Below are 27364 nucleotides of genomic sequence, written 5' to 3'. Positions count from 1 at the left end.
CACAATTAGATTTTCCAACGGAATATTCAAACGTCGCAATTCTGAAATAACTAACCCCCCAATATTTCTTCCAGTAGAATCTCCCTGGAGTACTGGTAATGAAAGCAACCTTGACACTATCATTTTCAAATTTGCATCAAAAAATGTTACTACTAGTGGATATAATTTGGATACAGAGTCATTGCTGCCGTCGGTCATGACTGAAAATGCCACAGTTTGTAAATTACAAACAATTTTATCAGTTGCATCTGTTGCCATTTCTTTCACGATAGCCGTCGACTTTGTTCTTGCGCAACCAAATTTTTTTGCTTCTTCAGAATTTGGAAACATTTTTCTGAATAACGGGCCGGCGTGACCCGAAACATTCAAAGGAATATTATGTTCAACCAAAAAGTTTGTAAACATACATTCTGCGCGTATTACAGCATTGTCTGTGCTGTTATTTTTAGCGAAATAATCACTAACCTTTGAACTGACTGCGACACTTTTAACATTTGCGAGATGTTTTGAACAGTTCACGTGGAGATTGATGTCATATCTTCCGCCGTGCCCAATGTTGATGTCGCATCTACACACTGAACAAAATGTGAACTGTGTTCCCTTACTTGATTTAAGAATACACGGAAAATCCCGCGTGTATGTATCGCGAAATGCTTGAAAATAATGCGTATCACGTTTCGGGGGCATTTTCTTCATTTGATTTCACTTCCGTTAATTGTGCACATAACACGTTTTTATTAAAAACATGCAATAAATTTGTTTCCTAACCTGTAATAAATAAATTCAAAATCGACTCAACTTTAACTGAAGAATAACATACGCTAATGCACGACACCATCTTGCCAAACTAAAAATGCTCTTTAAACTGGTTCGTGATTGGTTGTAAGCGCATCAATGTAACTCAGGTGGCCAATAAGGAAATATATACAATAGAGCAACAAATTACGTGGTTCGCTCGCCTTCGACCAATAATATAACTCAATTACCGCACTCGTATCCACAGCAACAACACATGGCAACAGCTTTCACAAACCATACAATAAAACATTTAAGGCGGACGGTAAATACATGTTTTAATAAACGTCTCGTAATTAAAATTCGTAAAAAATGCAGACATCCTCGTACAATCGTAAAACGGGCGTGATTTTCGTACATTTTACGAAAAATTCGTAAACTTTGGCAAGTCTGAAAATGTGTGGCTTTAAGAATTACCCAAATATTGTTCGCATTTTGCACTGTATAAGACATAATTTTCAGGAAGGGTGCGGGAAATTGTGAGTACTCGCCCTAGGAAAGGGCAGTAGTTATAAATCATTGACATAGCAGCTTATCAGGAAATAGGACAGTTTTTTTTTCGGCTCCATTGCTTTTCGGTGTCTCCTAAACCTTACTGGTACATACATAGGTATCATTTGCTGTCTTTATGTCCAGGAAGACCATGAAAAAGTCTTTGCCACACTCGTGTCGCCCATTGCCCGGGGCAACCACACCGAGCGTCGCAACACCCCACCTACCCTCTCTTCCACCAGGCCAGCCAAGTGCACATGGTTCTACTGTTGGCTGGAGTACCTGGAAGTGGCCAGTGATTCCCGGAATTCCTCCTTTCCCGACTTCATGTCCAGATGCTCAGGGTGGGTATAAAAGGGCCAGCCCTTAGCCCAGAAGGGCAGTTGGTGCCCAAGAGGCACCACCGGTAGCCGAGCCTAGCTCACTGCGCCTCCTTAGCAGTTGAGTTCGCTAACTACGCTCTCTCTCTCTCTTTCCATCCTCGGGAGTTATTGTGCTAGTCGTGCGGACTTTGAGAGTGCCTTCCACCCCGAGTCGTGACCCGAGTGTCCGACCCACGCCCATACGTTTGAAATTAGAGAGAGTCACGTTATAGACGTAATGGAACAATAGTCAAGACCAAAACCTGTCTATCTACAGGCTGGTGAGTAGGGAGAGCCAACCAGTTCTAGGCCAGGTTGTAAGGGGAGGCACTCCCACTTGTGTATCCTAAGCCAATAAACAGATATAGCTAAATTACGAGTATATACTTTTGGGGGAAAAGGGAACCTACTGGGAAGCTTCAAAAGCCCAGCCTGCACCATCTCAGGAAGGATCAGCCACCTGTGAGTAAAGACGTTGGCAGATACCATTCTCATACAAGGCGGGGGAAGAAAGACCTCTACCCCCAGTCAGAGCCAGGTGCCTGTGCACCACCCATCAGACCCAGTAGGCAGACATTTTTGATAAATTGTTAAGCTTAAGGTGCATAGACAGACCAGTATACAAAGCGTCACGCGATAATGTTCAATATACACTCGTAATTAATTTGTGAAGTTTACTGCTAGAAGTACATGGTTTGACTTAAAAAGTGATTCATTATGTGGAATGCATGAACATAAAATTTATGATTATTGTTTTGTGCTTTAGGCATTGACTGTTATTTGTTAAGTGTCACTTATTGGTTTATTAAGCAGTTGCGAATCAATAACACTGTGTACTTGTGTGTCAGCTTTGACCTTCAAAAGGTATTGCAGACACCATATGGCGATATTATGTTATTGTACTACTCGAGGAAATACAGTATGTTCAATCTAACCATGTATGAGTCTGTGACAAGGAAAGGTTTCTTCTACTTATGGGGTGAATCTAATGGAAAACGTGGGTCTAATGAGGTATGTTCTGTACTGACGATTTACTTGGCAAATGTAGACAACAGAAATGTGAAACACTTATTCCTTTATTGTGATTCATGTCCTGGGAAAAACAAAAACCAGCAAGTACTTTTCGCACTAAATCACTTTCTCAAACACTCTAGCTCACTGCTAGCAAACACAATAAATTATTTGTTGCCTGGTCACTCATATATGCCTGCCGACTCGATGCACTCGACAATCGAAAATAACTACCGGAGAAAGGTTGTGTGGGCCCCAAGTGAGTGGCCCACAATATTAGTAAACGCCAGGCATGAACCTGACCCTTATGATGTGACAACATTAACATACAAAGATTTTCATAACTGGAAGGCATATTCAGGAACTAATATTCGCCAAGCAATTGATGGCAGCCAGATGCAACTGAAAAACATCCGTTCAGTTGTGATTCAGAAGAATGTCCCCTATTTTACTGTTAAGTGCAGTATGCAGCAAGGTGATGTGATAGAAGTTAAAGACTTCTGGGGAAGACTGCGGGAAAGACCTTCTGAGTCCAACACAAAGCCACCAAGACTCTACAAGTCACGTTTACCAATCGCCGTACCTAAGTACAAGGAGGAGGACTTAAGAGGGCGATAAAGGGCTTCATTTAGAACTGTTTTAGTGGTCAATGCGACGGCAAGTAGAGGTCAAACCAGTTAATGCAGATGAATGAGATTTTTACACATCATTGAGGAAAGGTATAATGACTGATCCCAGTTGTCAGAATGTGGTTAATGTTGTTATTAATAAGCAAAATTAATTAGTAAAAATGTTTATATTAGCGAAAATTTGACAACTTACAGAAAATAAAGTAATCGGAATAACAAAAACGTAAAAACTGAACGATTTACATGTAACATTCTATAGTATAGTATAGTATAGTATATGATTTTTGGAAATAATTATCTTCATACAATTGTGAATTACTTGCAAACGTGTAAGTCACTCGACATTCATGTTTGAGCTGAAAATTTGCCACTTCACTGTTTGTAGATAGGACACTTTTATTCCATCCCCTCAGCAAGACCCGAGCGCTGTAGATAATCCTCGCCATTAGAGTGGTCGGGTTCCGCTGTTATCTGCGCCTTGTTGCGAATGTGTGGAAGTGGTGTAGAGGAAGGTCTGGTTTTCGATAACACATGTCTTGTCGGGTTACTCTGCATTTCTCTTGTCATTGCATTCGCGTCCACCTCATTTACATTATTCTTAGAGTATTCTTTGCACATATATATTTTATAGTACCGTTTATTTACAAATATTTAACTGGATTATGGATATACATACAATTAATAATTTTTAGGTTACTTGGCATACATATTATTTTCAACCAAATAATAATAGTTGTATAAAAATTAAATGAACTAAATATACCGTGGGATATTACTTTGCAAGGCATTTATTGGGGATAAGTTTTACAGATTTTGCAGTTCCAACACTTTAAGCACAGCACAAAATACGAATAATTACACAAAACTGTAAAGCTGATTTGTAAACAAAATACATAAGTTACAATAGTTTACCTCACGGTTACATACAAATTGATAATATACATAAAAATATCACAAGTTTTCAAACCTATCATGTTGTTTAATTACGTAGCATATAAAAGTATCTCTTGTTTTTATCACATTTAACACTAAAATGTATTTTATATATAATGTATCACATATATAACACATGTATATTTCATGAATAGTAGTTACTGAAGTAAAAAGGTTTTTCCTTTATTACAAAATAAAATACACAATATAAACTATTCATAACGTAATTTCTTCTTGCTTTTAGCATTCTCAGATGTAGTTTCAGCAATTGGCATACTTTCTTCAGTCTTTGTGCTTTCCTTTAACCTTAAATCAAGGAAAAAACACATGTTTTTATTAATAACACTGCCTGAACCTATACACTGGAAACTACCCATGAATACTATAAATAATTTGTGTACTTACTTATTTTTCTCTATCCAATTTGCTAGATTTTTACCTCTATTCCGTTTTCTTCGCACAGACAAATGTAATTTACCACGAGCATTACCTTTTACAAAACGTGAGTTTGTTTTCGCCATTTATAAATGAACATCCATTCATATATCCCGAGCTAACACAGCGACAGCAAGGAAAACTAAATCAGACTGCCTCGCAGTGCCACCCCACCCCTTTCGGTCCTTATCGTGGGACTGAGAAGTGTCGCCTATCGTGAGGGACTGAGAGCAATATCGGTCTAATGTACAATATCAGGCGCACATGTTACGCTTCAAGCAACTGGAATTTCTAGTAGCTATTTATCCCACTCTTAAAGGACCTTTGTCTTAGTGGTGTTATTCCTCCTCCCTACCTTGAAGAGTTCTTGACATTGCCACAAAAAGTAACCACACCTGATGAACTTCCCGAGACTGATGAAGAGGATAGCATTTAAAGTTCCAGTATATTTGTAACTTTATGCTTTTAACATCGCAATTTAAATAAGGATACAATACAGTATGTTTTTTTTTTTTTTTTTTTTTTTTCAAAAATGTCAATTAAATCTTTTATTGAAGTTTTTATAAGTTGTCCTTGTATTGTAACAAATGTAAGTGAATGCTTATTTAAATAAACCTTTATTGTACTGCAGTGCAAATTTTCCAAAGTTGAAAATAGAGGGTTTAGTTTTGAAGTTGCCACTGTCTCTGTGTACAGACCCTGTTGAGCACAGAACAGCTAGAGGCTGTGATGTCGTACCAAGAGAAGCGTAATGAAGAAATGAGACGAGAACTGGAATCAAGGATGCAAGCCCACCTGCAAGACATCACAAGGAATGTAGTGCCACTTCTTAAAGTAAGAGTTTAATTGAGATTCCCTTACACCATTGCGGTAGTGTGCGTGTACGTTATTCATCTGAGTACTCTTTATTATAGTAAGGTCCAGATAATTTGAACACTTGGAATACATTTCTGACTGTCATATGTGGTTTACAGCCATTCTGACAGCTGTTAGGATGAGTGGTTTAATACATGTTTTCAAGTTTCATTGATATGAAGTAAATACTTAGCCATATTTTAAAGGGTTCAGATTAACTTTGTAAAAAAAAGCCATTTTAAAGGTGGTTAATTGTTATGTTTGTCTTGTTAGGAGGTTAATACTAGCGTATTTATTTGCATACGATTTGCACATGTTATGTCTATTATAGTTAAAAAATTTTTTGTGCAATCATTAAGCAAATTTTGTACTTCAGGTGAAAAAATAATATTTAAGCGTGGTACTTTGCAGTTGAATATGTGCATAGTAACTAGCCCCTTGTGGAGGTTACTAAATTTAACATCATGAGTAGAGCTATGCCGATACGAATTCGTGGAAGCCAATTTTTCCGATATTTAGTTGAATTGGCGTTTCTGCCGATTCATGATACGCTTGTTAATTTTTGGCCGATGTTATTGAAAAATGAAAGTGCCTGTCATAACCTAAAAAATCACCAGTACCCTTTTCACTTTTCGTACTACTATATACTTTGAACTCTCATCATTTCTTAACTACGTTTGCCAGCCGTAAGTATCAAACTTAAACATCCTATGTTTTAATAATGTTCTTGAATCTAATACACCAGCACACTAAAGTTAGATAAGAATAAAAACTTGCTTTATTTAGAGCATGGCTACCACTACAAACAACAGAAAATACCAACTACTTGAACTGCAAAGAATTGTTCGTAATATCATGATGGAGGCATTTTTTATCTAACTTATGTAAAGTGGTTAAAAATGAATAAAAAAATTAATCAATAATATAGGACTTCACATAAAGTAAATTACATTTACTGTTTCCAGTGAAAAGTGATCACATGAAACACATTTCCGTATAAATGTTTGGTACTGTAAATTGTCGCCAATGCACGCGTTAAGGGCATGGTTGAGATATTTGGGCGTTTTAGGGTCCTGCATTTCCTTGCGGCTTTTTGGGATTCGTTGGACCCAACCATCATTGCCAACTGCTTCAAGAAGGCAGACTTTGGAGGTGACACTGTAGCCCCAACTGATGAGGGTGATGGTGGCGATGAGGGTGCGTGCAATAATGCATGGAAATGTTTGCAAAGCAAACAACGAATCACTTGTAGTTTTGATGATTATGTTGAAGCTGACAGTGACGTTCTGCCTTGTGAGCCTCAGAGTGCTGAAGCAATCGCAAGCAGCAGCAACAGAAATGTGATTGCAGTAGAATATGATGAAGATGAAGAGGATGAGGAAAGTGAACCAAGAGCACCATCAAAACAAACCTGTTCTGATGCCTTAGTGCATCTGGAAGGGCTGCGGGACTTCGTTCAAGGAACTGCAAACGTGCCAGACAACATTTGGCAAAGTGTCTGGCTCATTGAAAATTTCATAATGAAGCAAACTGAGAAGAACTCCAAGCAAACAAAACTGGATCACTTTTTTCAAAAAAATTAATTTAGAACATGTAATATTGTACTGTTTTGTATAGAACTGTTTTGATAAACGGCCCACGTAAAAATTCTTCTTGCTAAGTGATGACCACTAAAAGATTTCTAGAATAGAAGGGTATTTTGCTGAGAACGACAACACGGAGAAACGATACAATAGCCATCTAGGACTTTGTAACATGTTTTGAAAATTACTGTTTGTATTTTACCGGTAGATCATAACATCGCAACTTAAAATTTTGATATGTTCCTTGCAATGGCCTCAGGGTGAGGAGTTTGCGGCAACATGAGACTGAAGCCAATTCGATTGTGTACGTGTATTCGTTTGACTTCATGATTTGAGTTTCGAAATGTGATAAAATTTATATAAGTTATACTGTGTCAGGTAGAAACTTAAACAAAAGAAAATAATATTGAAAAGTAATTTTAGTAATTCCGAATGGGATGTAGTTGCCTTTAGTTTTAGAATTGTTATCATTTCAGGGATGTAGCCACATGGGGCGGCATGGGGCGGCATGGGGCGGTGAAACCCACACTCGGAAATCGCCGACCCACACTAATTTTATCTAAAAACCATATCTCTCTTCCTGGATGTATGGCAAGGAATGTTATCTCCTTGTTGCGCTAAGCAGTTTTTGCCGCCTGGCCGGAGCTGGAGGAGTGAATATGGAAGGGGGATGAGCTATTTTTAGACAGTCTTGCTGCGTGTGATGTGCCGCTGCAGAGAAGCTCTCTGCTACTTCCTTCCCACCCCAAGTCTCTACGTTGCTAGGCAACCATTCCTCCCCCTCTTTCCTTACGTTGGAGGGACAAAGACAAGGTCAAACACTCCATGCCGCCTAGCCTGGCTCGTTTGCCGCCGCGCATCTGATGATTTAGAGATAACAACTGCTCTGCACACAGAGTGGAAGGAATACAACTGAGAAATGTAAAAGTGGTTTACTTCCCACCAAACACCACTAGCAAGCTCCAGCCAATGGATCAAGGTGTGATATCGCAGGTAAAGAGGATTTTCCGTCGCCAACTTGTGCATTACCTCATCAGAAAAATGGAATGTCAAGATACAGAAAACATGAAGTGGAACATACTACAGGCAATGCAACGCATATGTATGGCATGGAGCAGCATTGAAGCAACTTCCATTGCCAAATGCTTCCAGAGAGCAGGCTTTCAAGCTAGCCCTAATGAAATAGATGATGAAACACTTGAACATGTTGATGAGGATGAGTGGAAGCATGTTACCAACAATGCAGCAGGTGCTACATTTGAAGATTTTGTTGAGGTTGACAGTGCAGTCATCACAAGCTCATCTTCCACAGATGAAACTCAACCAAATTGCAAGGATAATGAACAAGATGAAGAAGGTGAAGAGATTGAAGCTGAAGTGACCAGACCATCAAGAAAAGATGTGTATTCTGCTCTTGACGTACTCGAAAGATTCCTTTTGACGTCAGATTGTTCGAACAATCAGTCAAGCTTGAAATCACTACGCCAGGTAGAGTGTGCAGTTGTACAAGAAATGAAAATCAGCAGCTGTAAGCAAACTTCAATTCGGGACTACTTTTCAGAAAAGTAGATGTATATTTTCTGCATTGTACAGTAACCTGTACAGAATTACATATTAATGGGTCAGTGCCGATTGTCCTTATTAATCAAATCAATTAATTTTCTGTTTTTATTGTGAAATGTTGATATTATTTGCTAGGGCCTAATTGTAAGTTATTCTCTTGCAATTGTACCATGTTATTATTTTTTATGATTGATGTGTACAGTATGTAGGCTATTGTGTTTGTCTTGGATCGTTTACTGTATTTCAAAATTCCTATTATTGATACCTTATTAAATTTGTCAAAAAACAAACTTTTTCGAGATTTTGGATAAAAAAAAATGACCCCTTTATAAAGAACTCCTTTATAACAAACATGCCAAAATTTAATCCCTTCAATTTTGTTATAAAGAGGTTTTACTGTAATAAAACTTTTGTGAGAAAACTAACATAAATAAGCCATTAGTTTTAGTAATAACATTGTCGGTTCTGTATTTATTTTAAGATATTCACAAAGGGCTTTCTTTTACAGTAGTGTAAACATGTCTAACAATGGGAAAAGAAATCAGACAATTACAAAGTTTTTCGTTTCACAACCAAGAAAAAAACGGGAAATTTTTCTGGACAGTGAGAATGTTCATTCTGAAGAGACTACCAAATCAAATTATAAAGTATCAGAGTTAGAAAACAAGTGCCTTGTGACAAACACTGCACCTATTGAAGACCAGCCACCAGTGCCATCAACTAGCTCATCAAGTGTTGTGGGTGTATCTACAGAAGACCAGCTACCAGCAAGCACACTAACACCCTCAACTAGTTCTGCAGTTGCAGTGGGACGAAAACAAGCAGTCACATTTAGGCGAGAGTGGAAAACTAACAGAGCATGGTTGGTTTACAACACAGATTCTAAAGGTATGTTCTGCTTGCTGTGTCAAAAATTTAACAAAACTCCTTTTGATAGAGATACTTGGACAAAATCCCCATGCACTCGTTTGCGATTGGAAAGTGTTGTTCGACACGAAAATTGTGCTGCACATATTGATTCACTTAAACTTGAATTGCAAGCCAGCCTTCATGGTCCCATCAGTGACAAAATACAGCCAAGCATGTGTGAGGAAGATCTCATGAAAGCGTTTGCATGTCTATACTTCTTGTGCAAAAAGAAAATTCCTCATACAACAAACTTTGAGCCTATTTTGGACTTGGCATGCTTTCTTGGTGTTCCCATCAAAGACACAATTCGTGTAGCAAAAAATGCTAATTACTGTAGTAGAACATCCATTCAAGATATGGTAATTAGTTTATCCACTGTGATAGAAAATGAGATCTTGGGCAAGTTACAAAATGCACCATTCTTCTCAATTGAAATTGATGAGACTACAGATTCAGCTGTAGTTGAACAATTAGTCATTCATGCACGTTATGTTGACAGTGAAGGTGTCCTGCAAAGCAGTTTCCTGAAAATTGTTGACATTCTCAGTGACTTAGGAAATAGTGGCCTTAGTGGTAAAAAAAATTGTACCTCAAATTTGCAAGGTGTTGCCGTGAACTCTGTTAACATTTCAAATGCTGTTATATCATATTTGCATGATAGTGATCTATGTTTCTCAAAGCTGTGTGGTATTGGAACAGATGGTGCACCTGTTCTTACAGGTAAACATAATGGGGCAGTTAAAAAGATAAGAGAGAAACAGGTAGAAATTCAGCAACAGCTAGGTGTAGAAAATGTATGTGAAGCTGTTGGTGTACACTGTGCAGGCCACAGGTTGAATCTGGCTGTATCGCAAGCTGCTGAAAAGACCCTTGGAATAAAAAAATTCTGTGACATTATGAGGCAGGTATTTGACTTTTACCAAAACAGCTCTGTCAGAAGTGCTGGCCTGCATGAATTACAGTGTCTATTTCCTCAAGATCCACAAGGCAAGGTCAAGCAGCCTAGTCATACAAGGTGGTTGAGCTATGGAGAATGTGTACTTCGGATGAAAGATATTTATCCAAGTGTTGTACTTAGTCTTGAAAGGGAATGTGAAGAAAGAAATGATGCAAGGGCTCGGGGTCTGTGTTCTTATGTGACTGAATTCTCATTCATTGCAACACTGTTGTTAATGTGTGACGTATTACCCATCATGAACCGTCTTTCTAAAATATTTCAACAGGAAAATGCTGATTTGAGTATTGTGAAGTCTTTTGTAGATTCAACCATCAACAAACTTCAGAGACTGAAAGATTTTGAAGGATTAAATGAGAGGGAAATTGCATCATATTTGGAAATGTGTGCAAGTAAAGGTGTCTCAGTTCACACCAAGCCAACAAATGCTGCTCATTTCAAGAACATTAAATTACAGTACCTCCAAACACTAATTGAAAACATTCAAGTCAGATTTACTGATTGTGACATTCTAACATGTTTTTCCATTTTTAACCCTACACATCTTCCATCTCCTCATGACCATCGCTTTGATGTGTATGGAACAGAAGCTATAAAACTGTTGTCTGCAAGATTTGGATTAGAATCAAGACTTTGCCTACAAGAATGGTGTGAAATCAAGCAATACATGGCTGATAACCACAGGAAAAGGACTTGTACAGAAGTGGTCCACTTTCTTTGCACTGACAAAACAATTGGCAGTTTGTTTCCAAATATAGCCAAACTCGCACAAGTGTACAGAGTCATTCCACTTCACACAGCTGACTGTGAGAGAGATTTCTCTCAAATGAAGCTCATAAAAACTGACTTGAGAAACAGACTGAGTGAGTTCGCGCTTGATTCCCTGCTTCGCATTTCGCTGGAAGGTCCAGATGTCCAAGACTACCCATTTAAAACTGCAGTTCAGCATTGGGCAGCACAGAAGAACAGAAGAATTCGCTTGAAATAGAAGTGAACGTTAACGATGGTTGAGAAAATTTGGTTAAATTTAAACGGGGGTGTTGTTTTTCCTAAAACAATTGACGTTAAAGTTGTGGTATTTAATTTGCTGTGTCGCCATTTTTTTGCAGGCAACCCACACTCACATTTTCCTAGCTACATCCCTGCATTTTATGTTATGCATATTGACTAGTGATGGCCCGATAGTCAATATTCGATATCGGAGATCGGTAATATCGGCACATTTTTCAATATCGGACATCGGTAATTACTTGCGATATTTTGACAACCGATGTTTGCTTTTGCCAATAATACTTCTCACATAACGTTAACCGTAATTCCAAGCTTATTTTCCACGGGCGTAATTTATCTTTCTTCACGTCACCATATTACCTAGTAATTCCAAACATATTTTCCACTGAAACAATTTCAAGCCTATTTCTTCTTTCTGATACTGCAATGCATCCCGACGGTACAATTCTTCCATGTGTACACAAATCACAGTCATTAGTGCATATTTATTCGTTTCAGATATTCACAAAATTTTTTCGCTTGATGAATTTTCGAAGTTCACTAAGTAAACATAAATTGAAAATATAAACAAAAATAATTACAATATTTAATTTAATAAGTGGTGTGGCCGTAAGTAAACATGAAGAAGAATAAAGTTCCTGCTTGATATAACAGGCATTTTCTTTCTGTGTCGTTTCCTGGTCGCCAACTGCTGTTCTATACAAAGACGTTACGTAAGTTTTACAAAAGCTAAAATATGAAACGTGTTTAAGTAGGGCAAGTTGCAGCAAAGGTATTATGTTGGCTATGTTGAGTGCATTGCCAACAACATAAATAAAGATGTGTGGTTTTATAAACTCTGCAGTACGCTTCAAAGTTGTATTGAAATTATTTTTCACGTATTTTTAACGTGTTTTCGCACCAATAAATGGAGTGATACACTTGAACAATGGTCACAAAATTTGCTAATTGAAGACCTTCCTTTCTAGCGTGTCGTGTACTGTGATGAAATATTACAAAGGGTACAAAAGTTTGATGTTTTTTGGACGGTATTTTTCGTAGATTATAGTTGAGACACTGGACTAAGTACATGCAGTGACTCGTGAATTTTAATTTAGAGAGCTTATTTGTAGGCCATTATGATAATTTCATTATTAGCTTTCATTTAATGTGAATTTACAATATTTTACAATTAATAAAAATAATATACATTCACATAAGTATGTTTTATTAATATTTAACAATTTTCATTATTGTCTCTAACAATACTCCAGAACGGAATATCGGGTATCTGGTATCGGATCGGTAAATTTGGAAATATCGGAATCGGTATGGGTATCAGGTTTTTGGATATCGGGCCATCACTAATATTTACTTAGAACCTTGAAACAAAAAATGACTCAAATAGGTTTTAATTGCAGAAATAACTCATTTATAGAATATTCGAGCCCAAAGAAAACAAAATCTATTGAATAACTCTGAATAAGTCTCCTACTTCCGTCCTCAAACGAATCGACAGTATTTTAGTATATTTTTTCGCTACAGTGTATAGTTAGTGGTAGACATCTGCGAATTGTGTTTTTTCAGTTCGAATTGAATTCAAATTGAATTTCAAAATAATTCACGAGTTTCAAATTTTTTTCGAATCGAATTTGAGAATATTTATTAAAATAACATAGATAATTAAAAAAATTTTAACGTACCACCTTTGAAAAACTTGTCACATAATTCACATTTTAAATCAAGTAACTAAAATTAAAGTGAGACTATATTGAAGAAGCACGACCAGATTCTCAAAAATTAAAAAAAAAAAAATTAAAAATTAAATGTTATAGCACTAACATAAATCACTTCGCAAATCATTTCAAATTGTCATGGAGAAAGGTAAGTTCATCGACATGGTGCGGCAACAACAATTCTCTGCGGCTGGTAACTAGTATGTTGCCTACTGTAGAGAAAACTCTCTCACTTGCCACCTCTCGCAATATCGTTCACACGACAATCCGGATATTTTTCTGAAAATGTTTTAAAAACATTCAACACAATAGTTTTCTGTGCACTTTTCAAAGGCTTTCCCGTTCTGTGCTTTACAAAACTCGGTTTGGCACCAGCCATAACAGACCGTGCGCGCGCGAAACCGAAATACAACTGTGCACCGGGCATCAACTGTACACTCCACACGGCGTCTGCTAACATAATTGTAAGTAAATACTTGCTGACACATTAAACTGTATTGGATATTAATGGTGAAATGCTATAATGCTATATAACACAATTGTTATAAAAAAGGCAGTGTAAAAATACTTACAAATGGTACGTAACCAAGGGACTATTTCTTGTGCACGAATAATGTGCGCGGCGGCCGGCAGCCAATGAAAATGTGTGTTTACAAGAGGGTTTTGTTTATTCCAAAACTCAGGTAAGAGTGAACGGAGAATACTATTATGCAAAAAAAAAATGTAAAGTAATCTATGAAAACAAAACCTATTCATGGAAAGTACGTTTATTTAAAATGTAGACTTTGCGAAAGCACGCTAAATAATTTAAATTAATGAGTGATGCAATAAAACCATTTTATTCAACGTAAAAAAAAATAAGAAACCCGTAACAAGAACGTGATTTGTAACTATACACATAACGATCGTGCGGGTTAACTCGGTTCCTGACAGAGCGCGTGCGTGCATGCAGTCTGCGAGCTATCGATATCAATTTTCAACTACGTGCGCGCGCTCTATACAGGAATACAGGAATCAACACAACCAAACTGGCGGTGCTTACGTTTTTATAAGCGGTATAAAGCGACTCCAGAGACGTTAAAGATGAAGTTTATAACTTTTAAAAACGTTTTTAAATCACGATTTACATATCCAATTACTTTGTAATAGGATTAATTAAGTTAGTAAGCAGTTTTATCAGAAGGAATGGCGTAAACTGCGTAAAGCAATAGGCGCGTTGTAAACAACGGGAATTCATTGCATTACATCAGGGGCGCAACAACTAAATTTCCAAAGGAGGGGCAATATACCTTTTTATAAAGAATAATTGTTCCCTCCTATTGAAGCGGGGGTCCAGGGGTCCTCCCCCGGGAAAATTTGTATTTCAAGGTGGAAAATGGTGCTATTTAAGCAGTTTTATTATCTAAAAATTGATTACACAGCACTTTCTTTGCCCCCGTTTGCCCCCAATTCAAGGTTGCAGTGGGAAGGGGGGGGCGGCAAAAACCCTTGCTCCCCCTGTTGTTGCAACCCTGCATTACATCAAATGAGGTTAAAACGGGACAGAAATAAAATGGTTCAAATAACGTGAAAACGTAAATAACGGTAACGTAAATACGGGGTTTCGATGTATAATTTTTTGTAAGTGGAAGATGTAATCGTCCATTTACATTTATTTTAAAAATGGGGGAAGGGGATGTCTTATATTTGTGCATCCGGGCCAGATTTTGCAAGTCGAATTAATGTAAAATGAATTCAATTCAAATTGACGAATCGAATATCAAAAAATTCGAACTCGAATTCGGAAATTTCGAATATTCGCAGAACCCTAGTTAGTGGTCTGTCATTTCTTGTAATTGTCGTGATTTTATGTTATTTCTCATATCAGTAGTCTAAGGCAATTCTAGTGCTACTAAAACCCCACTGCAAATCATCCTCACCATTGCCATCAAACTTAACAAGAGTGGTTGTGTTAGTTGCCATTCTGATCATTTATTATTAGACCACGTGGTTAGTTTTGTGTGTGTGCAGGAACACATTCATGTGACGATTTAAGTATCTTCGAATAACTAAGTATATTTCGGTAAAGTGTAAAATATCTATTTTTTATAACGTTGTAAATCTGCAAAATATTGCAGAAGTTCATACATTGAGCACACAATAAACAAGTTCTGTCGAGAATGAGTAAACATTTAGAATGACACGTTTCATAGAACAAGCCAAGGATAATGTTGGTGCTGGGATGATGGTTTCTTACTAGAGGCCACGGCCGTCTTGAGGTGTGGCCGTAACTCACAGGGCCACAATTTTTTTTGCTTAAAGAGTTTCACTCCAGTTTCTTACAATGACTGATGCGTGTACATGTTGTACGTTTCTTATGGTTCTGCCCGCAAATTACAGACCTGTAGTGTCGTAGCGATTGGCACAAACATACAACAGACGTCACTTCATTAATACGCTGTAAATTACTATGAAGCAGACCTGCAGAAGTGCGCGTAAGGCACTGAAACACACCGGGGAAAAATTCTTTTCGTTTTAAAAATCGTGGACCTACTCATGTATAAAGAATGCCTACTTTTCAAGAAATCTAGAAATCTAACATCCCCGTATGAAATAGTGTGTGGTAATTTAGGTAAATTTTTTTTGTGTGTTTAATGACATACGTAGAATACTATTTTGTCTTCATACATGTATACAAACTAGGCTTACTTGAAACCTTGTTACTGGGCTACTGTATCAATGAAGCTGTGGGAGATGTATGTATACCTATATCGTAACTGAGCGGACTTGTGTAAAGCGTGTACCAAACAAGGAAAGAACGAGCCATGCCACTGTGCCGTTCCATGGGACACTTGTCCGGCGGCTGGGAGTTCATTCTCAGCTGCTCTCCCAGGGTGACTAAGTTCCCGGAAAATGTGGCAACACTGTAAGCAGGTAGCGGGACGATGAGGGTAAGGGGAGAGGGGAAACAACCAACCACTCGCGAGCGTACGATTCAAGGTCAAAGAACAGAGTGATACATCCTCCACGTCTGACTCTCTCTCTCCTCGAATGACCGCTTCTAGCAGCTACCCCCGTTCATATACAAGCTAGTAGAGTGGCTAGGAACATCACTTCGGCCTCCACTATCATCCTGTAACAGTAGAATTAAAATTTGAAAGAGTGATGATTTTTCATACGTGAACCGTGCCCTTAAGATGGTATTGGAATTCCAGTTCTTGAATTGTAAACTCATAAAAGGCTAGCAATTTTGCACATTTTAAATTAATTTTTTAAACTTAGTATTTTTACCTATTATTAAATACTTATATTTTCCAGCCTCCAATAGTAAATTCATGTTTCAATGAGCAACTAACCAGTCATCAACAAACAAAACAAATGAAAACAAGCTAAAAATATAAGTTACTAAATAAGAGACTATGTTCTGTTCATAAACTAAAAAACATGTGCATTTTGCATTGCATGCTTTTCTTAGAATGTGTTATTTTGGGTAATTTAGTAAATTTATAAAAATATTTTAACTAATATATGTTTTCTCCTGTATCAGTTCGGAATCTGTGAATTTACAGCAGTTGTATCGGCATATCGGCAAATTTTTTTGAATTGGTACCGCTCTAATCATGAGTATATATAAATTGTTTCAGCAGTGAAACATTGTGACTGCGCCATTATACTAAGTGTACTGTCTGCCCGGCACCTACCTAGCCAGGTGGGAAGGGACGTGGCTGGCTAGTGTTGTAAAAGTCCATAGTTCACCTTACTTTGTATTCACATGTCTATCTTGACAGGTTTTTATGATACAACTGTCCCTGAACATTATTGTATTTGCGTAAGAATTCCCATGCTTTCAAATGCAATATCCTATGACAAAACTGTAGCCATTGGTGTTGTTTTGAAGTGCAAAGTTTATTATCCGTCCAGCCAGGCACGAGTTTCTCACTGATTGTAATGGTGCCTGTTAGCTTTCATAGAAGGAATTGACAAGAAAGAGTAGTTTACTGCCTTTTTCCTCTTGAGGGAAGAGATGTTTAAAAAAAATGCAATAGATGAGAAGGGAAACAAAATACATAGTAGTCTTTTTATTTATCTTTTTTGTTTAGTAGTATGGGAATAGGAGGGTTTCTAAAAGGGTAGAGAGGGGGGCAGACTTGGGTGCAGGTCTGTGAATATTTAGCCCCACAATAACAGTGACTAGCAGTCAGTTTTGGCATACTTTCTGCCTTACCCCCTCTTTCCCCACCCCTTCCCATGTAAGAATGTTTATGTTTGTTCTGCATTGTAGAAATTGACACTATTGGTATTGACACTACTTGGACTGGCACTCACAGGTACGTTGCACTGATGCCATCAATCCGGAGTCCGAAAAATATGCGACATTGTCAGTTTGGCGTGCTTCGGAGGATGTGCAGTCAATTCTAAAGGAAGGTGCACTTCTTAAATTGTTTAATGTCAGTGCTACTGGGAACAGGTACAGGTAAGAATAATATGATTTTTATTTTTATATTTTTTAAAATTATTCTAGTTGTTTGATTCTTGCAGAACATATCAGTAAATTTTAACTTATTTGAGATGTGAAATTTCATTCTTAGAACATTTCCATTATTTTTTAATGTGTATTCAGTTTTTATGTACAGTAAAATTTTACGTGAGATAAAGTGAATACCAAATAGAAAAAAATTGTTAACTTGTTCCATGTGGTAGAATATCTGTTGCCATGGATCTTGTGTATGATTTGAAAATACTATGTATATATTGACATATGGATAGGGTTAAAATACAAGTATACAACTGCAAATTGATTATAAACTTAATGACATCACAGTTACATCAATGTAACTGAAATAAAAGGAAATCATGTTAATTGATTACCTACATATTCAAAAATTGCACATCTGTGAAGACCTCAATTAAAAAAAATTCCTTTTGGCACAAACTATCGGCTTAGGTAGATTTCAAAGTTCACCTATTCCTCACTAATTCATTCCTAAAAATGCTCGTGTTATTCGAAATTGCGTATTCTGAAGCATTAGTTTCCATAAATAGCAAGGCTAATTTATTTTATGTGTTCCAAAATTGTGTAGGAAAATATACTTTACATAATATAAATGCGTAGAATAACACTCAACTATAAATATGTCACACCATTTATCTTTATGTGCCTCCCATCGCACTTTGTATGACTAATAAGACACCTCGTAACGGGAGATACGAATACTTTATCGTCAATGGGCTGGCTGACTTGCCCGACCGGGCGTGACCTTAAACTCACATCACGTACCTTTCCAAACCATCCTTTTCTGACAGGGAAACCGATATTACTGTCCGGATGATTACATTTTAATTTTTCAAAAATTAAAGTGCTTATTCAAGTATCACCACCTGGTTCATACCAATCCTGTCTGGCCAATGATTATTTTTTTTATTGCAACACTCATTTAACAGCCTTTTCCATGTGAATCATCTGTTCATTTCTGCTCCGGTATCTAATGTCAAATATATTCCCGCTAGTACAACCAACAGCATCAGACTTATATAAACTTTTGATAAGAGTCCTTATTTCGTATGATTGTGCACACAACTGACTTGCTTAAAACTAAAGTGCTCCAACATAAGTGTGGCCTTCATGACAATTTGCACGCTGTATTACTTTTAGTTTTGTCTCAAATATTTGATCATTATACATTATGAGTAGAGTCACCTGTTTACGGTGAAAAGTAAAAAAAAAAAAAAATCGTCATTTTTTCTTGTTGATTTTGGTGTATTTTTTGTCGATTTTAAAGTGAATTTCAATAATATTTTCGACATTTTTAAAACTTTTTTTGGCGCTTTTCGGCAGTTTTGTTAAGTAATAGTGTTTTAAAAATTGAAAATAGACTTTGGAAAAAAATATGTTTATATATTTTTTAGTTGGAAATGCTCTGCATATAAAAAAATGTTTAGGTTTGAGATTTTTCTAGAAATATTGACTACTCTTATCTAGCTTGATGGGAAAGCCATTGCAGCCATTAATTCCATATTTTCTGCTGTGATGCAGGTTCTTTTGTCTGACATAATATTTCCATAAGATGAGAATCCTCTTTCACAATCCACATTACTAATGGCTAATGGGAATCCACAAAGCGTTTACAGCACACACAACAAAACACTGAAAATCACACTTCAATGACAACAAAATATTCAAAACATCTACATCAATCCCACTCTCAGCTTCTTTTTTAATGGTATCTCTGAACACACTGTACGCTTCAATATACTGGTTTGAAGCAAGTTCTAAAATGGGCACACACTTTATCAAGCAAGAAATGTCACAAGGAACACTTTTAATAACATTCCATGGACCAAAAAGTGTTCCAATGGCTGAGATGAATGTTTTTGCAGTGTCATTTTCCCTGAGACCTGATAGTTTGTTCAGGCACTTTACAGAAACAGATTTGAACTGGGATGACAAACCATCCCTGAATTGCTTGGGTATGGTCTCCAGTAGTTCTGATGTGCTTTGGAAAAAAAAACCACCAGAGAGCAAAGTAAACAGTTTGGACATATCATTTAGTTTTGACTCAAGTGTATGAGCAAGAGGAATTAAAGAGTTTTCTAATAGTTGCAGTAAATTGCAACATTTGCTGAAGTGTTCGACAATAAATACAGCTTGACACTGGATCACTTTCACTTGTGGTGATGAATTGTCATCCTGGGAAGTGTGGACAAACTCGACAATGTCACACAAGTAATCTTTCAGGTAATCAACACTTCTAAACCAAGAGTTCCACCGAGTGATAACTGGCATTGGGAACAGTTTTACCTTTTCAGGTTGATCAGGGTATTTTTGTCGGAGAAATGATGCATGTTTTCTTTTGCGTGTGTTCAAGAAAAGATGTTTTGTTTGCCTCACACACTCATTGAGCTCTTTCAGTTCATTACCCACAAATTTGCTACCAAGTTAATTTTATGCACCCAACATTGTGTGTGCAAGAGTCCCTCAGAAACTAACACTCTAATTGCATTGATACATTTACTCATGTACCGAGCAGAATCTGATGTAATTGAAACTACATTAGAACCCTGTTATAATGTTTTTCAAGGGAGCACAAGAAAAAAACATTATAAGCAGGAAAACGTTATAAGCAGGAAATCTCAATTTAGCACTTAACAATGTTCGAGCTTTGTACCAATGGACTCACCAAGCTATGTAAACAAATTTAATGCTAAAACCAAAGATAAGATACTTGATGCATGAATTTTATGAAACAAGCCAACAATTTTTCAACTTCGTCTTGTTCCCTGGTTAAATTTTGTTTGTTTTTAAAGATACAATGCCACATTTTTTGTAAAAGAGTCTCACGATTCATGATGAAAACATTAATAGTGCGAACGTCTACTCCTTCGCCACCTGAAAATGTTTAATTTTGGGATTCCTACGTATGAATGAAGAAAAAAATTATTTGTAAGCAATAGAAAACACTTTTAGTTATGCCCTCGCTCAGTGGTTGGCAACTTAAATATCGTAGGACTATGTACGTGCATCTGAATACCCACTGGAATGGCAAGGAAGAGAAGAGTTGACTAAGGGTGCCCACTGACACTTAACTATGAACATTGTGTACCTTCAGTATATTGCATAAAATTGTATTTTAAAAAACTTCATGTATTGTATGGCAGTGATTGTAAACATAAACATACATAAAGGAAACTTTTTATCGTAAGTGTTGGAATATTTTGGTTTTAAAACATTTTTTCCCCATTTATTGAATGTTAGAAAGCAAACATTATAAGCAGGAAATTACACTATGTATTTATGAATATTATATGCAGGAAATAAATACATTGTCCTTATGGGGGAAATATTGGGACTTTAAAAATATGACATTATCAGCAGGAAAACATTATATGCAGGAACAGTATAACAGGGTTCTACTGTATATTGTCATACAAAATACGTATGTAGTTTCTGAATTACAGAAACAATAGCTTGAGAGCACTCTGTTGCATTAGCATTCTGAAAAACTTTCACTCCACCTACGTACAGTTTTTGAAGGGAACTGTCACCACATGTGAGTACTTTAATGAGCACCATAAATACACATTGGCCTTTTCTGTCTGTAGTTTCATCACATAATATAGAAACCAGTCTATCTCGAACATCTTCCTTCATCCTTTCTTCCTTTCCTTCTATAAACTTGTTCATCCAATCTCGTAATTTTGGGTGATCAATTTTTTCCAACGGGATATTCGCGCCCATGAATGCGCGAACAGTAGACAAAACAAATTCTTGTTTGTCAACTTTGGCTTTTTTTTGCCCGGGATACCATGTCAGTGAGCGAAACTTGTTTTATTCCTGACGATGGGCCCGCTTCATTCATTTCCTGTGCTCACGCCTTATTCTTTTTATGGGTGACACTCCCATGAATATGCTTCACACACGTATCTTTTCTTGCCCACTCGATTCGGACATTACAAAACTCTCACATTAAAATTTTGTTGAATTTGTCAAAAACATAAAATCCTTCATGCGCGAATTCTTTAGCACGGTTGTATACTGTGACAACCATTTTTCACGAACGTGAACTTAACTGCCAGTAATTAACATACAATTTTACGGTCATAGTTCTTTAATAATCTATACTAGAGCGCTCAAAAGAAAACCTACTCCAATATGCGTGAGAAGCAAGTAAACAGAACATCACTTTCTATTTTCATTTCTTTGTACCAACGCGACATTGAAACATCGATTGTAACTTCGTAACAACCAATAGTTAGTAGTTATGTAAATATCGATCATTGGTACACAATTCGATATATATCGCAAAAGGTCGACATATATCCTCACAAATCTATACGTTTCGATACTTTTTCGTGAATTTTTGGCAAATAAGCAAATTTCGCGAAAAAGGTTTTGTTTCTGCGAAAATTTCACCATTTTGCACATCGCGAAAAACAGGTGACTCTAATTATGAGTGATCAAGCACGTACAGTTACCGGCAGCTGACTGCATAGGCGTTGCTTTTGTTTGAGTGAATTCCTTGCCACTGGCTAAACTGATTTTACGGCCCGGTCTGTGGCCAGGCGACAACGGTTCGGCACGGCGGCATATGCGTGGACGTAAAAACATTTGGTCCTTTGCACTCCATAGCCGCAATTTAACTTGCCATAGTTGATGATTGTACAACTGCAGATAGCGTAGTCAGACCTGCGCATGCATCATCACCCACCCCCCCTCCCCCGCACCCCATGTTTGGCTAACTGTATCCAATGGCACATCTGTTGTTTACAGAAGTTGAAACAGACTTCGTTAAGTCATGCTGGACTTTTTTTTTGTTTGCGTAGATTTCGTGCTATAATGGAAAAGTGCCAGATTTTTATTTTTACCGATTGCGGTTATAAGTATATAGTGCTGCTTCCTATAACCCATTATTAGAAACATTTGTGTCTATTAGTGCGCAATCTGTTGAGTTGATTTATGATTGGAACTACAGAAAGTAACCGTCAGAAGCGCTATCTGTAGCCTTTTAAGTTAACCTAAGAATCAGCTAGGAGGTTAATAGCGCTACCTAGCGACGTGTTCTATACACTACTTCGAGAGCAAATCAGCTGTACTCATTCCATGTAGTGTATAAGAAAATATGGTAGAATTCTGTCTCTTCCTTTGAACGTATGGCAGTTTTCCGTTATGGTACTTTTCCGCCTTTTTTGAAGAGGCCAGGCGGAATACTTCCATTATGGTAGATTTCCAGTATGGTAGTCTTCGGTCGCCCCTTTAAACTATCATTATTAATTCTTTTAATGCTCATCTCAATGGAGTTTTCGTGTTTTGTGGTATTGTTGAATACTGTTGATGATGTTTGTGTATTATTTCGGTATTAAGGTGCATATGATGAAAAGAATACAATTAATATTTTGTTTACAAGTTTGAAATGAAAAATATGCAGTGTTTTGAATCTATTTGCACAATTGTTTCCATTACTGTTTGGTGATATAGTACAGGGTTCGTACGGTCCTTAGTAGTCCTTAAAAAGTCCTTAATTGTTACTATTCATTTTAAGGGCCCTTATAAGTACTTATTTTGTCTGGTGTTCCTTAAAAGTCCTTATTTTGTTATACTTTATTCATCAAATTCACTTTTTTTTCTTCATTCTTTTCAAGTATTTAAAATAATATTTTGGAATGAGCAGTGTCAATAATGTCTAGAAATTTGCATCGTGTATTTGAAAATGATGTTTTAATTTGTGTACGTGACGTGTGCTGTCGTTGACTCGCTGTGTTGCAAAACGTGCGTACGTTCTTGTAAATGCACCAATATTTATGGTACTCAGGACACTATAATTTAAATCTGGTATCTACCTTGGAGGTTTAATTTGGTGTATGGTACGACAATTATCGCGTCTTTGTTGTACCGTAGGAGACTTTACAAGGTCTGGCAACACTCTGCTGTTGCCAACGTTCTGCGTGTGCGCTCTCCGCTCTGTACTTTGATCCACGTGTGTATGTGCATTTTTACGTAGGCCAAGGTGTAATGTTTGTGCGCTAACATGCCAGGGAAGTGCATTTTTAATAATTTATGGCTTGATAAAGAAAGTTATAAATTGTGGCTGTCCCGGGAAACGACAGACAAGCATAAAGCAAGATGTCGGCCGTGCGGAAAAGTTTTCGATATAGGCCGAATGGGCGAATCGGCCTTGAAAGCACACATGTCAGGTGAGTGTAACATTTTCGTGTATTTATTAATATTTTTAAAATTAATATTATACTTCATTATACATAAGCTTGGTTCACTTATCGACTTTGAACAAACACGTGGTTTTCAATGTTTTAAGAGTATTACTTACGCAAATTATAAAGGCATACAAGACATGATTGCTTGTATCATTAATTTTTGTTAAAAGTAAGAAAACTTTAAAGTATTTTTAATATGAATTACTACTTAAAAAGATTTTCAATATTATTTCTCAGCCGATGTACTTGGCTGAAAGGATAACCTCCGAATTCACTTTACTATTTCAAAACGTTTTGAATATGATTGTCATACAATACTATATTTTTTGTAGGAGCAAAACACTGTTCATTGATGGAGGAGAAGAGTCGGTCACTAGGATTAGGTGATTTTCTCAGTCGGAAAGCAACAGTGCTTGAGAACAAAAGTGATACAACTGCTTCCACCTCAACTGCTACAGCTCCAACTGTTCAAGCATGTGATTTGCCAACCGTACATCTAAGTACTTCTTTGGATTCCTTTGCTTCTAGAAAAGAAGTACTTGATGCAGAAATTTTGTGGACTTTGAATTGTGTTCAGAGTCACTTCTCCTACAAGTCATCTGAGGAGTCTTCAAAACTTTTTTCCTTAATGTTCCCAGACAGTTCAATAGCCCAACAGTTTTCTTGTGGTGAAAAAAAAGTTGCATATTTGTGTCATTTTGGTTTGGCACCCCATTTTCAAACACTTCTATTCAAGTATTGTCAAGAAATCAGCCACTACGTGTTATTTTTTGATGAGACATTAAATAGAAGTACTCAGCAGAAACAAATGGACATTCACATTAGGTTCTGGCACACGGACAACACAGTCCGAACACGGTATGTTACATCAGCATTCATTGGACATGCCACAGCGGAAGATTTGCTGAAGAATTTTTACTGTTCCACACAGAAATTGGATTTATCCAAACTGATTCAATTGTCTATGGATGGGCCATCTGTAAACTGGAAGTTCTACAAACGTTTGCAGGAAGACCTCAGAAAAGAATATAATTTTGAATGCATGGACATTGGGAGTTGTGGTCTTCACATTTTGAATAATGCATTCAAGAAAGGTGAAACAGCCACAGAGTGGCATATATCTTCTGTTCTTGTCTCCCTTTATTCATTGCTGAAAGATGCCCCAGCAAGAAGAGAAGACTTTTTAAAGGAATCCAAAACACAGAAGATGCCTGTGAAGTTTTGTTGTTGCCGCTGGCTAGAAAATGTTCCTGCAGCTGAAAGGGCATTGCTAATTTGGGAGGATGTTTCACAGTATGTCAAAAAAGTTGAAAAGGGGACTTTGCCAAAAGTGTCATGCAAGTCATTTGGGATTGTAGCTGAGGCAACAAAAGACAAACTAATGACAGTGAAGTTAAATTTTTTTATCTCATTGGCAAAAATTGTAAAACCATTTTTAGAACAGTACCAAAGTGACAAACCATTGCTGCCTTTCTTTGCTAATGATATTTTACAGCTAGTTAAGAAGTGTACACAGCTGTACAATGTTCTGAAACCTGCACATATTGATGAGTGTGTGTCTACAGTTGATAATTTGTGTAAGTTTGATTTTTCATGCAAGAAATTCCATGCTTCGCCAAGTGATATGAGTTTAGGATTTGTTGCCGACAAATTGTTGAAAGAGAAACTCTTCAAGGAACATGTAAAAGAAAAGCAAGTAGTTGTTTTGAAGCATGAATGTCAAAATTTTATTTTGACTATGCTGAAGAGCTTGATGGCCAAGTGTCCAGTGAATTTCTCTCTTGTGCAAAATGCTTCATGTATAGACCCTTCTCTAATGGCTAAAGATTCTGTTGGCTGCAATAGCAAAATGAAAAGCGTTCTGACGTACTTTGTCCAAAAGAAGAAGATTTTGCCTGAAGATTGTGACGAGATTTTGATTCAGTTTGGAGACTTTATGGAGAATGTTGTCAAACATTCACACTGCGAGTTTTTGAATTTTGACCGGAAAGAAGGCCTAGACACATTTCTTAGTGGCTTCTTTATAGGCGCAGCATACGAAAAGGTTTGGAATGTAATTAAAATGCTGTTGATTTTGTCACATGGACAAGCTTCAGTAGAAAGAGGTTTTTCTGTGAATAAAGCTTCTGAAGTAGAGAACTTGAAAGAAACTTCATTGGTGTCCCGTCGCACAGTTTATGACTACATAATGTATTGTGGTACCATCTATGATGTGCCAATAACAAAAGAGCTTAGGATGTCAGCTTCGTCTGCTCGATCCAGATACATGCAGTACTTAGAGGATCAACGTTCTCAGAAAAATACAGAGAGTGAACAGGAAAAGAGGAAGGTAATGTTTGATCAGCTTGAAAAATTTAAAAGGAAGAAGATATGCTTGGAAAAGGACATAGAAGAATCTGAGAAGTCTATTGATACTCTTGCACAGAAAGCGGAATCTTCAGAGACATAGGACTTTTCATTAAGTGCAATACAATTAGAAAAGAAATTTCTGAAAAGAAAAGGGAGCTCTCTGATATTGGAACCGAAATAAGTGAACTGTCAAGAGTGGTGAAATAGTGTCAAGTGTTTTAGTCCATAATGTTTTATAATTTTTTTTTGCACAAGGAATCTTTTTTTTAACAGTGTTCTACTACTTATGTAAATAATTATTAGGGTACTTTTTTACTTATGATCTCTTTCTACTGATTGGGAACTAAGGAGTTAAATCATCTTCTGTGTGGTAAGTACACAAGATTATATATTTTTTTCAAGTTGTGTGTTTTCGTTGCCCATTTTTTCTGCTGTAAAATTTTTTAAATCCCGTAAATAGTTCTTAAAAATGCTTTTAAAAAGTCCTTAGAAGTCCTTAGAAGTCCTTATTTGTCATGCTAGCAATGGAGTACGAACCCTGTAGTAGTGAGAAAAAAAAACTTTGAATACTTGTTCCACGTTTAAAATATAGAGCTGTGCCGATACAAATCGGTAGAAGAAGATTTTGCAGATATTCAGTTGGATTGGCGTTTCTGCCTATTCATGGTAATTTTCGGCTGATATTACCAAAAAATTAAATTGCCTGTCACAACCTAAAACTCCCCGTACTGTTTTCACTTTTCTTACTACTACATACTTTTAACTCACATTATTTCTTAGCTACATGTGCCAGCCGTACATATCAAACTTAAACAGCGTATCTTTTAATAATTCTAGACTCTAATACATTGTAAATAAATATATCACCAGACGATAAAGTTAGATAAGAACAAAACTTGATTATTTAGAGCATTGCTACCACTACAAACAACGGAAAATATCACTTTCTTTAACTGCAAAGAAATGTTCTTAATATTGTGTTGGAGACATTTTTTAATTAACTTATGTAAAGTTTTTAAAATTAAATTAAAAAATATAATAACCAAATAATATACTTAACATAAATTACTTTTTCTGTTTC

General features: G+C 36.7%; 1 protein-coding gene across 1 annotated transcript in view; it reads left to right on the top strand.

Moving 5' to 3' along the window:
• LOC134541540 (uncharacterized) overlaps positions 1-27364 on the top strand; it is a 120155-nt gene that overhangs the window by 55600 nt on the left and 37191 nt on the right. The window contains exons 13-14 of the mRNA XM_063385058.1: positions 5354-5491; positions 17556-17701. Coding sequence (XP_063241128.1) covers positions 5354-5491; positions 17556-17701 — 284 coding nt within the window. The remainder of the gene's footprint in view (positions 1-5353; positions 5492-17555; positions 17702-27364) is intronic.

Source organism: Bacillus rossius, chromosome 1 (genome assembly GCF_032445375.1).
Source record: "Bacillus rossius redtenbacheri isolate Brsri chromosome 1, Brsri_v3, whole genome shotgun sequence".
NCBI classification, from domain to species: Eukaryota; Metazoa; Arthropoda; class Insecta; order Phasmatodea; family Bacillidae; genus Bacillus; species Bacillus rossius.
Note: the sequence above shows the minus strand (reverse complement) of the source record. Positions and strands in the feature narration are given on the sequence as shown.